General features: G+C 39.6%; 2 protein-coding genes across 5 annotated transcripts; one reads left to right on the top strand and one right to left on the bottom strand.

Moving 5' to 3' along the window:
* Positions 1–233: 233 nt before the first annotated feature.
* On the top strand, positions 234–9,778 carry LOC113132162 (L-threonine ammonia-lyase). Of its 2 annotated transcripts, XM_026310085.1 has the most exons (11): positions 234–459; positions 3,956–4,283; positions 4,482–4,598; positions 4,958–5,199; positions 6,187–6,352; positions 7,403–7,502; positions 7,593–7,668; positions 7,902–8,027; positions 8,219–8,386; positions 8,478–8,535; positions 9,654–9,778. In XM_026310085.1, exons 1-11 carry the CDS (start codon positions 344–346, stop codon positions 9,750–9,752), a joined length of 1,596 nt encoding a protein of 531 aa, XP_026165870.1. In that variant the 5' UTR covers positions 234–343; the 3' UTR covers positions 9,753–9,778. The 2 variants fall into 2 exon arrangements, with proteins under 2 accessions (XP_026165870.1, XP_026165869.1); XM_026310084.2 differs by lacking the exons at positions 7,902–8,027; positions 8,219–8,386; positions 8,478–8,535; positions 9,654–9,778 and having other exon boundaries at positions 234–975; positions 7,593–7,826.
* Positions 9,717–15,521, bottom strand: tmem254 (transmembrane protein 254). 3 transcript variants are annotated; one of them, XM_026310087.1, is made up of 5 exons: positions 15,375–15,521; positions 13,345–13,448; positions 12,667–12,726; positions 12,194–12,201; positions 9,717–9,779 (listed from the first exon to the last, which is right to left on the bottom strand). In XM_026310087.1, the coding sequence occupies exons 1-5, from the start codon at positions 15,459–15,461 to the stop codon at positions 9,730–9,732; spliced, it is 309 nt and encodes a 102-aa protein (XP_026165872.1). In that variant the 5' UTR covers positions 15,462–15,521; the 3' UTR covers positions 9,717–9,729. The 3 variants fall into 3 exon arrangements, with proteins under 3 accessions (XP_026165872.1, XP_033181462.1, XP_026165871.1); XM_033325571.1 differs by lacking the exon at positions 9,717–9,779 and adding an exon at positions 9,871–11,174; XM_026310086.1 differs by lacking the exon at positions 9,717–9,779 and having other exon boundaries at positions 11,336–12,201.
* Between the last annotated feature and the right edge of the window lie 2,820 nt (positions 15,522–18,341).

Raw genomic sequence — 18,341 nt, 5'->3', positions numbered from 1 at the left:
GATAAACTCTAAGTCTGCATCTATCTCCTTAGACCGTCTGATTAGCACTACGTCACAGAAAAGGGAAGTAATCCCAGTCTGGACCCAGGAATAGAGCTCTGGGAGGGGCCAGGCCACTGAAGAGACACTCCAGAGCCACTGTCCATGTGTACCTGGGTAATCCCTTCATAAATAGCCCCTGTTCAGGAAAAGAGGGAGGGAGTTGGAGTAGGGGACATTAAACCGTGGGAGCAACACCAGTCAGTGTCCTTTTACCCCTCGAACACACCACAGCACCCAGAGGACCAGAGGGATTCATATGCACAGACTTGTTGCACTGTAAGAGGAAAGTACTTCAAACAGGATGAACTTTGCTGCCCAGTTATTCTACTCGAGCTACTTGAGCGAGCGACTTGAGCGTTTGTACTCGCCCAGGCCTGCACTTAAAGACAGCGAGGAGAATGACCCCTTCTGGCAGAGGTGGGAAATTACAACATGTAGCCCTTTGAATCCTCCAGACCTCTCCCCTACCCAGATCACTCCTGTAGTGACAAATTTACCCTGTGCCCACAGTCCAGAGGTTCCTGCAACACACACAGTGTCAGTACCTATCTCTTCAGTCAGTTTCATTCCCCCTCCACATCTGTTTTCACAGTCTAACTTAACAGGAAGACCTGCAGATCAAAATAGGAACTCAACAAAACAAATCACTTATCTTCCAAATCCATGTTTGGCTGCTGCAGCCCCTGAGTCTAATTTCTACAAATGCCCTTCCAACAATCATCTTCCTGCTCAGATGGTTTTCCCCAATGCATCTCCTGCTCCATCCCATTCTCCTACGGAAATGATCCGCTCCTCCTTCAACTCTTCAGCTTCTTCTTCCATTTCATCTCTGGCTCCATGTCCTTGTAGAGACGATTTGCTCCCTTCCTTCCACACTCTGGTAGACTTGCTTCTTCGCTTATTCCTCTACTTTATTCTCCACTTTGCCTCCAGGTAATTCTGACAGAATTAGAGTGATCATTTTACTGCAGTTTTGACCTCTGTTTTGTATGTACATGTTGAACTCAGGTCTCAGTGACAGAAATATGCAGAATTGCACTTACAAGGATGCAGCCTCAATGGTCAGGCTCATGTGGTGCTACCAGTGAGGGTTCCAGTCTGTAGTCTTTAAAAGGAAAAAGCTGAGATGGTACAATGATGAAAGCCTGGTGGGCTGAAATGTCTCCTTCACTTTTGCTTTGTTCTCACTGTTCATTTATTTTGTACCATTTTGAATGAAAAGAATGTTTTTACTATCTCAGCCCTTCATCTTCTCTTTTGAGGAGGCTTTTTGAGGCATGATCATGGCTACCATCTTGCTCTTTTCCCCTTTTGATGTGGTTTTTGAACTCTGCCTTTGAACCAAAGCACCCTAATCACAGGGCCAGCCTTGGACTTTTCTATTCACACTCATGTGAAGGGCACACTCTGTGTCTCCAAAATGCTGAAACTGACTGACCAGTTGGGCAGTATTAGACCCAGGAGATGAGGTGAAAGGTCACAGTGTAGTTTATAGCAGACCATTGTGACATAAATAGACAGGACTGTTCTCTGCAGAGGGCTGGCAGCACTAAGAGAAATTCAGACAGGTAACAGGAAAACTGCTCCACCTGGTGGTCTTTCGATGCTATTTCAGTATTTTATGAGCTCACTAAAGCACTTAAATGTACCTTTAGTTATTTTACTCTTCTCTGTCAGGACTTATTGTGAAGCAGCAAACCATAACATTTTCATTTACTATAAATCTAAATATAACTGGCATGACTCTGACATGTCTTATTCATAGTTTCAGACTAGCTGTTGACCATTGGTGATGTGTTTTATTGACCAGGTAACAGGGTTAATCCAGTAATTATGTCTGTGTAAAGTGTCACTTGATTAGCTACCCAGTTAGAGAAACTAATGAGTCTGAGAATTACCGTAATCCAGTTTTGTCCTTTAAAATATGAAGGTTGAGTCAGAAGATTTGATAAGAAATTATTTAGTTGATTGTACTCTCATTATATTTAATGTCCATTTGTCAGGCTGTTATAAATCAAACTGTCATGACTTTAAGCATAAAATACTACTTTAATCATTTGTGTGTCTCCTAATAAGTGGAGCTAAATGAACCAATCAATCATAAGTTGACTTATAGATGTGATCTGTCACACTGAATGGAGGTTAAAAGGTGAATCAATTCATCTTAGACTGGGGGTGTGCATGGAAACTTTCCCATCATACCAGAGTTGAGGTCATTTTAATTTCTTTTTTTTTCTAGATGTAAACATGGTTAAACATGGTAGTTTTAATGTATAATGTGAGTATGGTAAGTCAAAAGTGGCAGTAAAACCTAGTGTGTGGGGGTTGTTAACAGATCATAGTTCCCTGCAACTCTGACTTAATGACATGTATTGGAGGAAGGAGTTTAACTAAGGTTTTTTGCCAGAGGTTGCACAAAGACATTAATGCTTTTTTTTGGTCATTGCAAATATGATGTTGTCTTTTTTGTCCAGTAACGACACTGTTCTTTAGCAGTTTACTGTAGAAACTGTGCAGTGGAAGACAATGGCTGACTTGAAAAGCATTTATGTGCTTTTGGGTAATGCCAGATTCATGAGATGCAACCTTCTTTATTCTTTCAGATTTGTTCATTCATGCATTCATGCCATTCAAATGAATGTAAAAAATATGTAAAAACCCTCTGTGCATCTTTTGCTGCCTTAATTTGCAAAAATAACATCATTTTAAATCTGCACTGTGTTTATTATAGTGGATTATGGACATCAGAGACATTTCAAGTATCTGTAATTGATTTTCAGTATTGCAGTGAAATTACCTGTATTCTAAAAAACACATTAAAAGATGCAATACAAAACTATTTTGGTTTTGTTTAGAAAAGATTATGTTTACTTCATATAACTTCATGTAAAAACATACAAATTCATAATATAATGCTTTGGGGTTCCCAGATGTCAAAGAATATTATCCTCACAGGACTAAGCATGTCTAATGCACAGTGCCAGTGGAGAGTTGGACACAGCTCTATTTTTTCAGGTTTTATTGAAAGTTTAATGTCACAGTGTAGGCCTACTCTGAAATTAAAGCACAGACCATATAAGCAATTGGACATAAAAAAGGATTTCATGAGAAATTTTATTTAAATATTTGACTTACAGAGTAGCAACCTTTGCAAATACAGTTGTGCTGATAACTTCACATACTGAAATATTGTAAAATTGTGACCCTACAAAGATCCAAAATGGATTGAAATATTATTATTGAATAAATCTCTGGATTTGTAATGAGTGTGCTGGCTCTGTCTAGTAGTGACACCCTTCTGTCCAGTTCATCCAAGACCAGCTCAATGAGGTTCAGGTCTGTAGAACGTAAGACTTTAAAGGGTTGTGATGCCCTGTCTGTCTTCCTTTGTTAACGGCCTTTTTTCTCACCATTATGAGGACAATATACTACTTTCTACAGAACAGTGCTGTCCAAGTATTACTTCAGAGGGTGTCTTCTCCAATAATGCTTTTATACAGACAGAAGATACTCAGCAAAAGTTGAGACACCTTGTTAGCATCAACTTTCAAGCCTTCATTTATTTCCATTGCTGTTCCAGTACTTCTTTTTCCTGGAAAACAAACACTCAAACTCAAACATTTTTTGTATAACTATGGAAAGTACATCATTTTTCAGTTTTAAACTGAAACTTTAAAAAGGATTTTCAACTCTAGGAGTTTCCTGCTTACCTTTGTAGCATACCAAGTTATTGATGGACCCGAACTGCTTAAATTTGAATTAAAACTGGGAAAATGGAGGTGTGTCCAAACCTTTGACTGGTAGAGTAAATATGTTTGAATTTCAGGTACGTCTGAACCCGGTATGTTTTTCAAATGCAGGATATTCAGTTTCATAATGAAATGTGACACCAGCTTATTCTCTTATTTCCCAGAGAGGAGTTGCACCTGGGCCCCAAACAATCAGGGGTCTCTTACAAATGCGGCCCCATCTGTAATGGCACCACAGGCCGCAGACTCACCCTCATTGAACCAGAGCGACTGAAGGACTTTGGTGAGGAGGAACTTCTCAATGGTGATGTGAAGGTTCATGACACCAAAGTGGTGGGAGGTCCTGAGATCATGCTCATGGACCCCCCCAAAACCAGAAGAGTCAGCGAGTTCAGGATTGTTCCCAGACCTCCTGCCCAGTACCTCCGCTTTGAGGACATCAGTGCTGCGGCCTTCAGGATCCAGTCAGGGATACAGAAGACGCCATGCACAGTACATAGTCTTACCCCTTAATTCCAAATCATATCTAATATTAGGTGCTGGTCACTGCAATGACTTTAGTTTGAAATGATGACTGAACATTAAGTCCCAGTGTCTGTTTTATTGTATCATCAATTTTCAGGTCACAGTTGGACTAATTTGAGGCCTTTAAACATGGTGCTTAAAAATGCCACTTCCTTGTGTGTGCAGTATTCCAGACTGTCCAAACAGTATGGGATGGAGATCTACCTGAAGAAGGAGCATCTGCAATACACAGGCTCTGTGAAGGAGAGAGGAGTGCTGTACCTGCTCACCTCACTAACACAGGTAAAACAGGAGTGAAGAATGAGCCCCTCTGTCAGACCCCGGTGAGTGTGCTCTAGTCTCTGTGTGCTTGTAGAGCCAAGTGACCATTATATGGTGACAAATATAAGCACCAGTGCAGTTTTAATTGATGAATTAGAAATGTCTCTATTTTCAGACTATGTGTATGCTGTACTGTATGTTTCGAAACAAGTGATATAACTAAAATGTATTGTCCTCTTTAATAAGGTTCTTGTGACAGGAAGCATCAGGGATTATAGGAAATGCTGGTCTGAAAAACACCACCCCTGATAATACTGTCTGAAGACATACATTATAGTGTTGTGTGAATTTATGTGAAGCGTGTGTTTCTGTGCCTCCAGGAGCAGCAGAGGAAGGGCGTGATTGTGGCCACTGACTGTAACTTCTCCATGGCTGTGGCTCACCATGCCGTGGAGCTGAAGATCCCAGTGTTTGTCATCATGCCATCATGCTGCTCCTCACCCCGCCTGAGGATCTACAGAGACTATGGAGCTATGGTCATCTCCTATGGCAGCACCAGCCACGACTCCCGGAATCATGCCCGGCACTTGGCCAAAGAGAACGGATACCTCTACCTGGAAGAGTCAGTCCCACAAGCACTCACATAAATATTTCACAGAGGGGTCCCAATATGTCTGTCTGTAATGTTGGCAATGAGCTACTGCTCAGTGTTTCTGGCCTAATCTCACCTTGATACATAGGAAAGGCAGCAGTGAGTGGGATGTTTGCATGACGGTCACTTGTGGCATACTGCATGCAAGGGTTTAATGGGAATCCTGCTGTAGAGGCCTATTGTAGCCACTGTGGCCACCATGGGCGGGCAATAGATTACCCAAGTATTGGACAAAAATGGACAAAATGTCTTGTTTTGAGCATTTCTATGATTATGGGCTTATCAACACTCTTCTGAGTTGTGAGTCCTGAGTTGTGCTGCAATGTTAAATCTCTTCTGCTGTTCATGTGCATAGTTATGACCTTTTTAGTTCAGAAAATACGCACAATGAATTTTTATTTACCACTGAAAACGGTGTGATTTAGTGATAATTCAAATGCCATCAGTTCAGATATTATGACACATTTCTCACCCTTACTTGACAATAGTTTCTTTTAACAATAAAAAGTACTGATATAAGTATTGGCCCTAGTATTACTTGGTATTAGTTTGAAACCATATTTTATCATTTTCTCCACCCCAGTAGTTCATTAATGCCCTATGCACATTGGCATCAGTATGCAGTAAAACAGTATAAATTAGTTGGGCAATAAGAAAAAGCATAGTCAGTCAGCACAAACTGAACTTTACAGGATGTGTAATGCTGTGGTTACATTTGGATACTGTCATTAGTTTTAGTCATTAAATAGCATTTTTAGCACAAATTACCATGCTTCATGCAAAGTGTGTAATGCATGTCATCTGCTGACATAAAGTCTGAAAGCATGTGATCAAGCATGTGAGTGGGCATAACAAAGGAAAACTTACAAAACCTATGAGGTCTGCTGAGGTCAGGACACTCCACAGTCTTTAAACTGACCTGTTCTTTCCTTCTGTGTGTTTTTTTATGATGTCCAGAGATGAAAGTGCAGTGTACCTGGCAGGACTGGGTACTGTGGGCATGGAGATCTATGAACAAGTGCCCAAACTGGACGCAGTGATTGTTCCAGCAGCTGGACAGTATGGCCTTCTCGCTGGCACAGCTGCGGCCATCAAACACCTCAACTCACAAATTCTTGTCATAGTAAGTACAGTACAAGCTGCTGATGTTTGACATTAGTAGCAGAATTATATAACATTTTGTTATGAAATATCACTGTCAACTTAAATACAATATCTGTAATGTAAACGATGAGTTTATTTTTAGCCTCCAATTCACACCAGTGGTATTGTTAGTGCTGCTTGTTAAGATGAGGTCATATTTCCCTTATACATTTACTTCTTATTGCAAAGATGAGAACCTGCTTGTGTCTTCAATCTCCCTGGTGTTGATCTGAGTCTGTTCTGCATTCAGCTTGAATTTCTTTGACAAGATAAATGCATCTAGAGTTTTCCCCTTGTTCCATTATCTGTCCTAAAAGTCTGACCACTTTGGTTTACACTGCAGGAACAGAGCAGCACTCTCATTCTACTTTCAGTCATAAGACAAGAATTGCAAACAAGCAAATTTACTGAAAGGACCCAGCAGGGAACATTAAAACATAAAATACCACATACTGCAGAAGCTGACTAAGTCCAGCAGCCTGTTCCTATTTTCATTAAAGTTGTCATACCAATATTTCATAAATATAAACTGCAGCACATGTAATCACATGCCTGCTGAGCATGTATTTAAATGCAGCATGCAGCCTATTAAAGGAGGATGCAAAAGAAAATGCCTTGCTTTTTAAAAAAATTATAAATACCTATCATAAAAGCAAAATGTAGGTGAAGGAAAACAGACAGAATTAAAACATGTCTTAGCCATGCTATCTGCAATAAAGATGCCAAGTTCTGTTAATATTTCTCAATACTTCAGTCTATGGTCCAACACCAGCAAACCCATGAGATTAGCCTCAGCTGTCAGTTATTAGCATGCTTTTACACTAAATTCAAACATATTTTACTGCACTGTCAGCGTGAGCATCTTAGCATACATGTTAGTTCAAAGCAAGGCTGTGCTTAAGAGCAGCCGCACAGCTGCTAGTGTGGCTGACACATTGAGGCTTGTTCATACATGTAGTACTACAGTATATGAAAATATATATTTGCAATAGTCATGAAAACAAAAAACTGAGAAGACTTCCTTCAACAGGGAATTGAACCAGAAGGTTTTCCCCTGCTGGTACAGTCTCTGAAAACAGACAGTCCAATCAAAGACATGCAGAGCAACCCCAATAAGAAACTCTATGGAGGTAAGATCAGTTCTGGTTCCACACATGTGATACAGAGAAGTTAACGTGTGCACATTTTTCCTCATGTGCTGATCTTTTATCTGTCCTCAGATCTTGTGGAGCGTTCGCTTGGTGTTAACACCTTCCAGCTGACGAAGAAACTGGTAGATAAAGTCATCTCTGTCAGGTACTGTCCCTCCACAGCATGTTCACGCTCCAGCTGCTTCTGTTGGGATTAACTCAGATTATGTGAAAAAATAGCCAGTGATTTAAAACTGAGGTTATGATTTACTCCTAAAATCCATTGGTACGTTGCGACTTGGTTATTTTTGGACAAAACACATCCCCGACCTAATTGTATAAAGTAAAATGTCTAATTTAACCGAGGCTGCCTGGACTTTGTTTACCTCTGCCTGACAGTGAGGAGGACTCTCTGGTGGCGATGCTCCGGCTTCAGGAGTTTGAACGCTTCAGTGTGGACACAGAGGGAGCCATGGGACTGGCTGCCATCCTGGCTGGACAACTACCAGAACTGAGAGGCAAAAAGTGGGTCAGGCTTCTCAGTATGAAGACACTTTTCTAAACATCACATGAAAATTAATATGAGGTGTAGTTGTGTATGAGATCTAGTTTTTTAAGAAGGTAAAAACATTTTTTTTTATCATTTTAAACACAGCTCTAATCTGTTTGGCTGCAGCTGAAACAAGATTCATACTCTGTGCGTGTTTCTGCTGTAGGGTCGGTGTAGTGGTGAGCAGTGCTAACATGGAGCTGGAACTGGTGAGGCAGTGTGTGGACCGAGCCCTGGTGCTGGACGACCGGGTCAGTAAGTTCTCAGTGCAGCTGGGAGACTGGCCCGGAGACATGGCCAAGCTGCTGGACGTCCTGTCCAGAGAGGACGTCAGGTTGAGACCCTGTACTCTCTTACAATCTGTTTTCTGTTTACTGTCCTTTGAAGCCACCTTTAATTCTTGCTCCATGTCTTTTTCCTCCCAGGTTGTTGGATGTCTGCCATCGAAGACACGCCGACAAGTCAGATCTCTTTAAGACAAAGGTAGGCAGGCGACTAATCTCTTTTTTCCCTCCTCCGCTCGGATCAGCTCTGCTACTTTTCCTTCATTGCCATGGAACTGTTGGCTTTGAGTTGGCAGTGAGTAGGCAGGACTTAGAGGGCCAAAAATACAAAGAAAGTTAAATCAACTTTCATTGTTACAGTTTTTCACAGTTTTTAGATCTTCTATGAGGAGAGAATCTTACTTACACTGCAAAAAATAATCCTACCACTTTCAAATAGTCTGATTAATTTAAAATAATTTACTAACATTTAAACACTTGAATGTCTCTTTGGGGATTGATGACATATATCTTATCTTAATATTTTAAAGATCCATTGTAGCCCATTAAGAAGAAAAATGTTGGGGTTGCCAGCTTGAGAAAAATATCTTTGCTGTGTTAGACCAGAATCTGTAAAACAAAGTTCCAGCTACCATGGACAAATATGTATTTATTATCAAGTTAGTTACAAGCTTAGAACCCTTTAACATTTAACTTTACATTTAACATTAACGTTAGAAAGAAATGAAAACAGGTATGTATTAATATATTTCCATTATTGTTTATAAACACATGTGCACAGCTCAGTACAGGTCTTACTTCTGTAGCCTTACTTGGTTTGGCATAACCTTGAGCTTATACTGACTCTTATGCTAGTGCTAGTATACAGCTACATTTTAGCATTAAACATTGTCCTGTCATTGTGAATTATGGTTAAAATGGCTGCAACAGTTGCACAGTCTATTTATTCATATTCATATTCATAGTCTTTATTCATATTATTGTTAGAAAGAGCTGCCAGATGAAAAACTTAAGCAAAGAAACTTCATTTATGAGCTTTTTTTCAAACCAGTTACCAGAATTGCCTTATCGTATGTTGTTCAAACAACCTAATGAAATGTTGAATTGTACTGGACAAAGACTTGACTGTCTCATCGGCTCCTGGTTCTGCACGATTCTTCACTGACAAATCGGCACCGTTTATTCACCAGCAGTGTCAAAAGGTGAAAGGTGTTGTGTAATGAACTGGCAGCACATTGAGTGCCCTATTTTTAGTGTGTGTATTTCTGTGATGCCAGAGTGTTAACTATGTGTGTGTGTGTGTGTGTGTGTGTACAGGTGGAGTGTGTGGTTGAAACCAGGGATAAGACACAGAGCTCTCAGCTACGCAAGATGCTGAGTGAGCGCTACCCCTCTATATGCTGGCTGGACCGGTGATCACAACAGCATAAACACAAATCATATCTGTGATAGAAAAAGAAAGAGGAAACGACACACTCATTAAACCTGAGCTGACCGGCACACCCTGTAACAGACACTGCTATCATTAATGAACTGTGTTACATAAAACTCATTAAGAAAATGGCTGTTCAGCAAAATGAGTACAGAAAAGCCTTGAGGTTATAGAGCAAATATTATTCCTAATACAATTATTACTTATGCTGCTATTGTTCTTTAACCATGACACCCTGTAATTACAGTTACAGGGTGATTAGACTACGTTCAGAAAATGAATATACTTACTATAGTTTACTGTTAATCACAGAGTATGACTCATACACTGTAGATGTAATCTCTTTCTAAAGGAAATGTACACTGTACAACTTCCTAAGATGCCAGCATATCAAATATATATTTTCAATCCATGTTATTTTTGAACTGTTGCAACTGATGCTGTTGAACTCTATATTTTTATTTATACTGTCCACAGTGGTAGTGTTACTCCCAGTAAAAGTGCTCTCCAAATAAAGCTGGACAAAGTCTGAACTGCTCTGATGCTTTTGTGATGGTTGGTTGACACATTTTTCTTACGTTACTAAATTCAGATAACTTGTTGGAATTAGTCCAGAGACTTTCATGTGAGTAAAAGTGACACAGGATGTGAAAGGAAGTTGTTTCTCTGCCCTCCCTCCCTGATTAATGACTGGAGACAGGTCTGGTGGAGACTGGGCTGTTTAAGACAGGCTAATGCTCTTAGGTTCATAAGAGGACATTGTGACCCTGTGCTTCTGTTTCAGCCTCACTCAGTTGATGTCACACTGTACCTGTGTGATATAAACACCTTCTACTGCAAGATGAGTATGATGAAAACTACACCCATAACTGATTGGTTAAAACTGCACTATTCAATATATTTCTATTATAAATGGATCTAATGACTAATATTAAATAGGCAGCTAAAGGAGTGATAAACCCACAGAGAAATATCACTGCCCCTCAGCTCTACAGAGCATTTTAATACCATTCAGCTTTGATCATACAGCAGACAGCTTTATTGTTTAGGATAGGACTGAACATTGGACTTCTATTCATCCAGTTACTAATAGTTTTCTGGGTCTTTGGGTTGTGCAAATAGCATTGACCCACAGGCTTAACATTAACTAGTTTTGCCAAAAGTAATCTGTCTCCGTTGTGTTTGCAGCTTGTTTCTGTTGCCCCAGAAGAAGCCAAACTAATCGGATCATGCAGCCTTGAAGCATGGTTATAGGTTTAATCTTAGTTTAAGTTTTTGGTTAGTTATTTTTTAGCAATGCTAACTGAAAGCTCTCAGTCCACTGCTTCATTCTCCACTTTGGTCCAGACAGAAAGATCTCAGCAGCTATGAACATCCATGGTGACTCCAGGATGACCTGCTACCCCCTGAACGAAGATGGTGAACACGGCAAACGTTATCACCCTGTTAGCACTGTCATTGCACATCTAGTTGTGTGCTATCATCAACATTTAGCCAGCCTCACATAACTGCTATGGCTGTAGACCCATACTCATGTTAAACTACGTATTATTCAGAAACAGGCCTATGCAGTTACAAAGTTAGTCTTTATTTTGTAGTGTTAACATTAAGGACTTCCAGTCTGTAGTTTAAAAACTCAAAGCATGGTATAAGAAAGCCATGTGAATTTAAAACATGCATACAGCAGCTCTCATTATTTTTTATCCTGGAGGAATTCTGAGGCTGGTGGCTGCGGGCCATCTGCAGCCAACCTGTCTAACATTATGCTCTTCACAGCAGCTGAGAAAATATTCCTACTGCCATCATCCAGGCTAGATATAAACACTGTAAGAGCACAAAACTATTTTAGAAAAGATTCCTCATGTATTGCATTAAAGATCCAGCTCAGGGAAGATTCATCAAGACAACTCTGAGACACAAAAAAAACTTCAGTTATCATTATTATTACCAGAAAAAATGGTATTGTCTCTCAGGTCCTTTCAGCTTTGCATAGAGAAAATCTATGGAATAAAATGTTCCATGATGTTGATCCATCATAGGAACAAAGGTTACAGTATAAACTCAAGAAGTATCGTCAAGAAATAATTACAGCCTAGAGTAAGTAAGAACTATCTGTAGTGTCTCTATCAAAGATATATTTTCACTTCAATACTTTCATGTTATAAGAAACACTATAAAAGAAGAGGCTCAAGTGTGTTCCTCCACTCTGTGGCCCTTGGCAAGATTTCATTAAACAGAGTAAGGTCGTGGAGGAAGAAGATGCACGAGGAAGAAACAGATTAGTTACTGCAGTGTTGTTCTGTATTCTTCTGCTAGTGATGTTTGGGCCGTTCAGGGTTGTACTTGAGAAGCAGGCCAAGGGAGGCAAAGCCAAACAGAAAGGTCTGGAAAAACCACAGGCAGCGAGTGGTTGTGTTGTTGATACCTTTGTTGCTGCAGAGACACAGAGAAGGAACAGTGAGCAAAAGTTTGACAGTTAGTTGCTCATCCATAACTTACTTTAGTACCAGTTGCCACTACAATCTCAGTTACCAATTAAGAATTAGACCAGTAGATAGAGTAATAAAAAACATTACTTAAATAAAACATAAAGAATGCTGGTCACTAATGCTTTCTTGGTGTGTTTCTAGTGTACATGAGGCTTCTATAGACATTTCTGGCAAGTTCTGCTTTATATTTGCAAACTGCATAAAAATACAAGACTGAATTTACAAAAATGTTCAAAAATAACTTCTGGGTGTTTCTCTGTCAGCAGGTATAAAAAAGAGGGGATATTGTGGCAGCCCAATTTCTAACCAAAGAAAGTGGATGTTTATAAAAATAAGATTACAGCACCATCTAGTGGGCATTATGGTTTAGCATTCATTTCTGTTATTTTATTTCTTCTGTCATTCTTACCTGCACACTTTCAATGCAACAAAGGCCTCAAAGGCATGAACAGCCCAGGCTGCCCACCATCTGTAACATACAGAAATGTGTTCATCTCCACAAATTTTTTATTCAGTTCAACAAAAATATTTAAATGTCCTTAAGTAATAATCAGTCAAACTCAGGCAATGACAACAGAGTGCAATTTCACACCATGTTTTTGTTTTAAGATTAGTGATTCCAGCTCCCATTACGTCACTGAATGAAGAAACAAAATGATTCATATGACAAGCTAAAAAAAAACAAGTTGATCATCCATTTCACAAAACCAAACCACCGAAGACCAAATGCTGCCTCACTGGGAGCATTCAGGCTTAATGGCTGTCCTGAATGTCACATGACTGAAACAACAAAACATCCTCCTCTGACTCCTCTCTTAATACTCTGGTGTTGCTACAGCAGTCATGTGACTTAAACAACTAATTAACACCCAGGAGAAGTGGTGGTAACGATCTGTAAATGAGGGAAAACATTAAGGCTGCTGATTAAACAGTGCAATTTCTGCCCTGTGGGGGTACTTTGCACATCATTTGATCATCTTTAAAGCTGCTCTACCATTCAATAGATTACACTCATTATATGTCCTTATGAATTAACAGGAGGGTACTTGCAGGAGCCGTAGTGTTGCAACAAAGTCGAATCACTTACCCTTTGTACATAATGTCAGCATGGTTATCCACAAGGTGTCTGCAGAAGCTGCCAAATGGACCAAGCTGCTCAAATGGGACTTTTTCTGGCACAAACACTGTGATCTGCAAAACATGGATGGAGTTAAACATGAACAATACAAACTACACATATATACTGCATTGAGTGAAAAAAACAGTTTGTCTTTTTGCAAACATACTGCAGTATTTTTAAAATTCTTATGAATTGCTTTTTCATTTCATCTTTATCCTGAAACATTTTTCTCACAAACTGTTCCAATCTAACATTTACATAAAAAATGTTTGTGTTGGTGTTGACTGCAGGCATGAAGTTCATGACATACAACTGGCCAAAAGATGCAGGATGGTTCTTCCTATAAAGATTGACTGTGTGGTCCCCAGTCTATTGGTCCATGTAGACTTTAATAATGTAAAGTCCAGGGATAGTTAACATTAACTGTTATCTGTTTGCTCTTTGGATATTAGTTAGAATTTCCATCCATTATCTATACCCGCTTATTCCTATTTAGGGTCACAGGGATCTGATGGAGCCTATCCCAGCTCTCTCTGGGTCAAAGGCAGGGGTACACCCTGGACAGGTCACCAGTCCATCACAGGGCCACATAGAGACAAACAACCTCACACACTCACACTCACTCCTATGGGCAATTTAGAGTCACCAATCAACCTGACATACATGTTTTTGGACTGTGGGAGGAAGCCAGAGTACCTGGAGAAAACCCACACAAGCACAGGGAGAACATGCAAACTCCACACAGAAAGGCCCCTGATGGGTTTCTAACCAGGAACCTTCTTGCTGTGAGGCAACAGTGCTAACCACTAAGGCACCGTGCTGACCTAGTTACAATTTCAGTTGGGGAAATATAAATAACAATAATGATCTGTATTAGATTTCCTGCCTGTGGATCAGCACAATAAACAGCCTTATTGAGGAATAAACCTTAAATTGGATTTGACACAGCTACTGGAGGCAGATCAGTTCTGCAGAATCTTGGTTTTGTTGGTGGGTTTGTCATGTGGAATTAGTGCGTTTCATCTATGTTACTGTCAGAATCTGGATGATTTTTTCTCCACTTTTTTTAATGTACATTCTCATTTCAAAATGAATCACATATATTTATTGATATATTTTGTTGAATTAAATGTAACAATTATTCCTACTTCACTGAAAAAAGGGTGATATTAAGGGCTGATTTTTTTTCTGCCACAGTATCAACTACACACATACAACACAACACTTATCATGACATAAAACAACACTGTGCCATCCTGCTATTGTTCTTTCTTGTCCACCTGTGACATGGCAGGTTTGTGTCCACGTGGCTGGTGCACAGAAAACACAAAGGGCTATTGTTGGTTCCGGGGCTGCAGTTCATTTCTGGTTTGAAAGCTGCACTCTGTGTTTCTTCAACCGTGAAATAACTTCAAACGTGTCGTGTTCATCTATTTCCTTACGGCTGTAAGTCAGCGTTGCCTTACTGTGAGGAGTGGTGTATATGGACCCACAGCAAAAACATCTTTGAAGATATTTTACAAATATTTAGTTTCTAATGGTCAATGCAATTGATCATTTATGGGACCAAATAATACAATAGATATAATGAAACCCTGATATCAGTGAGAGACCAGAGAACACAGGAGCATTAACCATAGTAAACACTTTTCTGTGAATGAGCTGAGTCTGGCCTGTTACAGTGACTCGTCCAATGGACTTTGCACAAACAGGCAAACTGAACCCTGATAAGATCCTTATCTGCGAAACTGTCACTCGGTAATTGCCTCGAATGGTACTTTCCCTATATTATGACATTTTCATCACTTGTCAAAAAATATGAGTCAGTACAAGAGAAAATGAAAATATAAATGTCCCCATGACTGTTTGTTATGACGGAAACAACCCGGAGCGCATTTACCGCAGCACAACACGGTGGCATTAAGACAGAAATAATGACAAACACGCAGCTTGTGTTTGTACTGTCGGACCTTTGGTTAGTGATTTAACAAACTTACAGTAAAGTATCCCATCGCCAGCGTCACTGAGATGATCCAGAACAGGCTGGTTCTTTTAAAGTAATCGCGTCCATCGCTTTTAGCCATAGCTGCTGCTTCTCTGCGCCTGTCCCGCCGTCAACTATGACCGTGTGGCAACAGCAGTGAAGCTCATGTGACAGTAGGACAGACTGGTCGTATTAGATCAATGGAGGAAGTATGAGCCCAATATGAACCACCCTTTGTCTTTAACTCTGTACAGTTTCCTTCTTGTTGAATGTGGGTTTGACTTATGTATCAAACCGCTGGATCCAGCTGTTTGTTCTGCTTTTGTCATGGGGGCTGTGCAATAAATAGATAGAAATTCACTTTACCGTGCCTGTGGCAGTTTGTCCACCGATTATTCTGTTTCATAAAATTAGTTTTAAAACTTTCTAACTTTATAGTATTTAAAAACGAATTATTATATGACATATGTATTTGAAATGCATGCCCAGATTTATCAGCAACAAACAGCAAATATGCTCATTCAACTGTATCCAGGTGCATTATAATCATACTGCTGAGCTCTTTCCAAACTGTTTTGCCTTTGCGTGCTGTAACTCTGACAGCCATACACTCACAGAAAAACTTTCTTCCATTTTGCAGAATTATGTTATTTAATTTACATGAAGAGATAAGACCTGTCCAGGGTGGACCCCTGCCTTTCACCCAAAGAGAGCTGGGACAGGCTCCAGCTGATCCCTGTGACCCTGGTTAGGAATAAGGGGGTATAGATGATGGATGGATGGATGAAGAGATAAGATGATCAGGTTGGTTTTTCTAAAATGTAAATCTCAATGTAAAACAAAGCAAAGCTCTTCATAGTGATTTTACATTAGTTGAATAGACTGAGCCAGTGTTTAACTATCTTTAATCACCTGATCATTGTATGTAAACGTGGGTATAGCAAACATTTAATCTGCTGAAATGGTTTATCGATAAGACTTTCCAGTTTTATTTTTTTATCAGACTAATGTTAGATAATGAAATACACAGTGCACATTTTTTTTGGTTTGAATATCCAGAATCCATTATATTCTTTAATTCACATTGGTGAGCCTCTAAGCTTGGCACACTGCTGCATGAAGTCTGATAGGATTTGGATAAAGCACAGAGCTAGTGGGACTTTCAGGAGCCGTCTCTGCACCTGGAGACATTGATTGTGCAAGTTGTCCAGATAAATATGAGATGAGACAAGATGATAAAGGAGTGGTCTGAGTTTGTTTTGTTGCATTACGTAACTCTGGTAAACTTCAAGCTGCATTGTTTTATGATACACCTACAAACACTGTAAATCTGTTTTTGCACTTTTCCCATTATATTTAACATTTGACTCAGTACCATTAACATTTACATTTCCAGTTCATCTGATGCACAAAAATTATGAAAGACAACCATTAATAAGCATATGAAGAGACAAGTGTAAATATATGTTAATGATTTTTTTTTCATGGAACCAAGTCCAAACACAGCAGAGAATCTGCAGGCAGCTTGGTCCTGGCCTGGGCATGTTTAACCACTTGACAAGCTTGCCACTCATTTTGATGCCTCTGCCTACTATAAAGATGCTGCTGTGTGGGACAGGTAACAGTCCAATTAATCACTGAACAACTACCCACCTTTGTTTTTCTTCTTGTGATAGCAGGGAGCCGCTCTGCATATGAAAAAGCAGAAGCCATTGATAAACTTCAGATAATTTGTATTATGCTGTGGTCTCTGAGTTAAACATTTCTTTAAGATTAGTGTTGATTGATCAGTGTTCAGCAATTTGCAAAGCTACTTATATGTTTGAGCTTACCACTAATCAGATGTTTCCCAGTAGCCACATTTGAATTAAATAACAGTGAGTGTGATAAAACATTAATGTTTAGAGTAAGTTAAAATATGGTGCCATTTGTGTCTGAGTGACATATAAAATATAGCATAATATGTACTGATAAGTATGGCAGCAATATGTATTCATAGAAATGACTTAACCATAAAATCCATATACCATATACTTAAAATGTGAGTATATTGACATGAATCATGGATAAAGAAGAAGAAGGAACAAGGCCCAGACCTTGCAATTTAATCTGTCACATATTCAGCAGCAACACAACGAAGACACAAATAATCACATGTATTTCACCTTCAAGTTAAGTGGTATCGATGAGGCTAACAATTATAGAGATTTTCTTTTGTCTCTCCCAAAATCATTCTACCATTGACCTTGCCACCACTTCACAGGGATTAGGTGATAATGGGGGGTGGAAAGCCCATTCTGGTCAGAGTACCTCTCCTAACTACCCGTCCTCAAAGTAAAACAACACCCCACCCCAACACCCTGATCTGGCTTTATCATGGCCTTCTGGGGCCTCAAATAATCAATATAAAAAGGTACCCTGAACCAACCAGGACACACACTCAGTGAAGGAGTTTCTCAGTGAAGGACCACACAGACATCAGAAGTCCATTAGAAATCAGTTTGTGCCCGGAGCTTCATTCATTTAACTGCTGCTATGTGGAAGGAATCCAGCAATGGTAAGAGCTCTTTTATAGTCTATTAAAAACTGGAAAACAGTAGATTCTGCTGGTTGAGATTCTTAGTAACTGTCTTGTTTTGTGTCTTTTGCAGTCTGTAACACTGTCTTTGATTTTTTAAAGATTTGTATTTATTTAACCTGCTTCATGTATGACTGGGTGGGTTTAATTGCAGCAGGAAGATTTAGACCAGTAGTGCCAGGCTATGTGCCAATAACTGAAAAGCCTCTTAAACTGAATTTCAGATTCATCTATTAGGTTAAGCAAACATGTTGTCACCCATTGCATGTACTAGAAGGCAAAACATTTTTCACAGATTAGCACATAGTAGAATTCTGTTATAATAAGTGCTAGAAATAATAGATCATTGTTTTTGTGTAAAGTGGAATATGGCACCAGTGTAGACACACCTCCTGCACCCAT

The sequence above is a fragment of the Mastacembelus armatus genome, chromosome 15 (assembly GCF_900324485.2).
Source record: "Mastacembelus armatus chromosome 15, fMasArm1.2, whole genome shotgun sequence".
NCBI classification, from domain to species: domain Eukaryota; kingdom Metazoa; phylum Chordata; class Actinopteri; order Synbranchiformes; family Mastacembelidae; genus Mastacembelus; species Mastacembelus armatus.
This window is presented reverse-complemented; position numbering and strand designations above follow the sequence as displayed.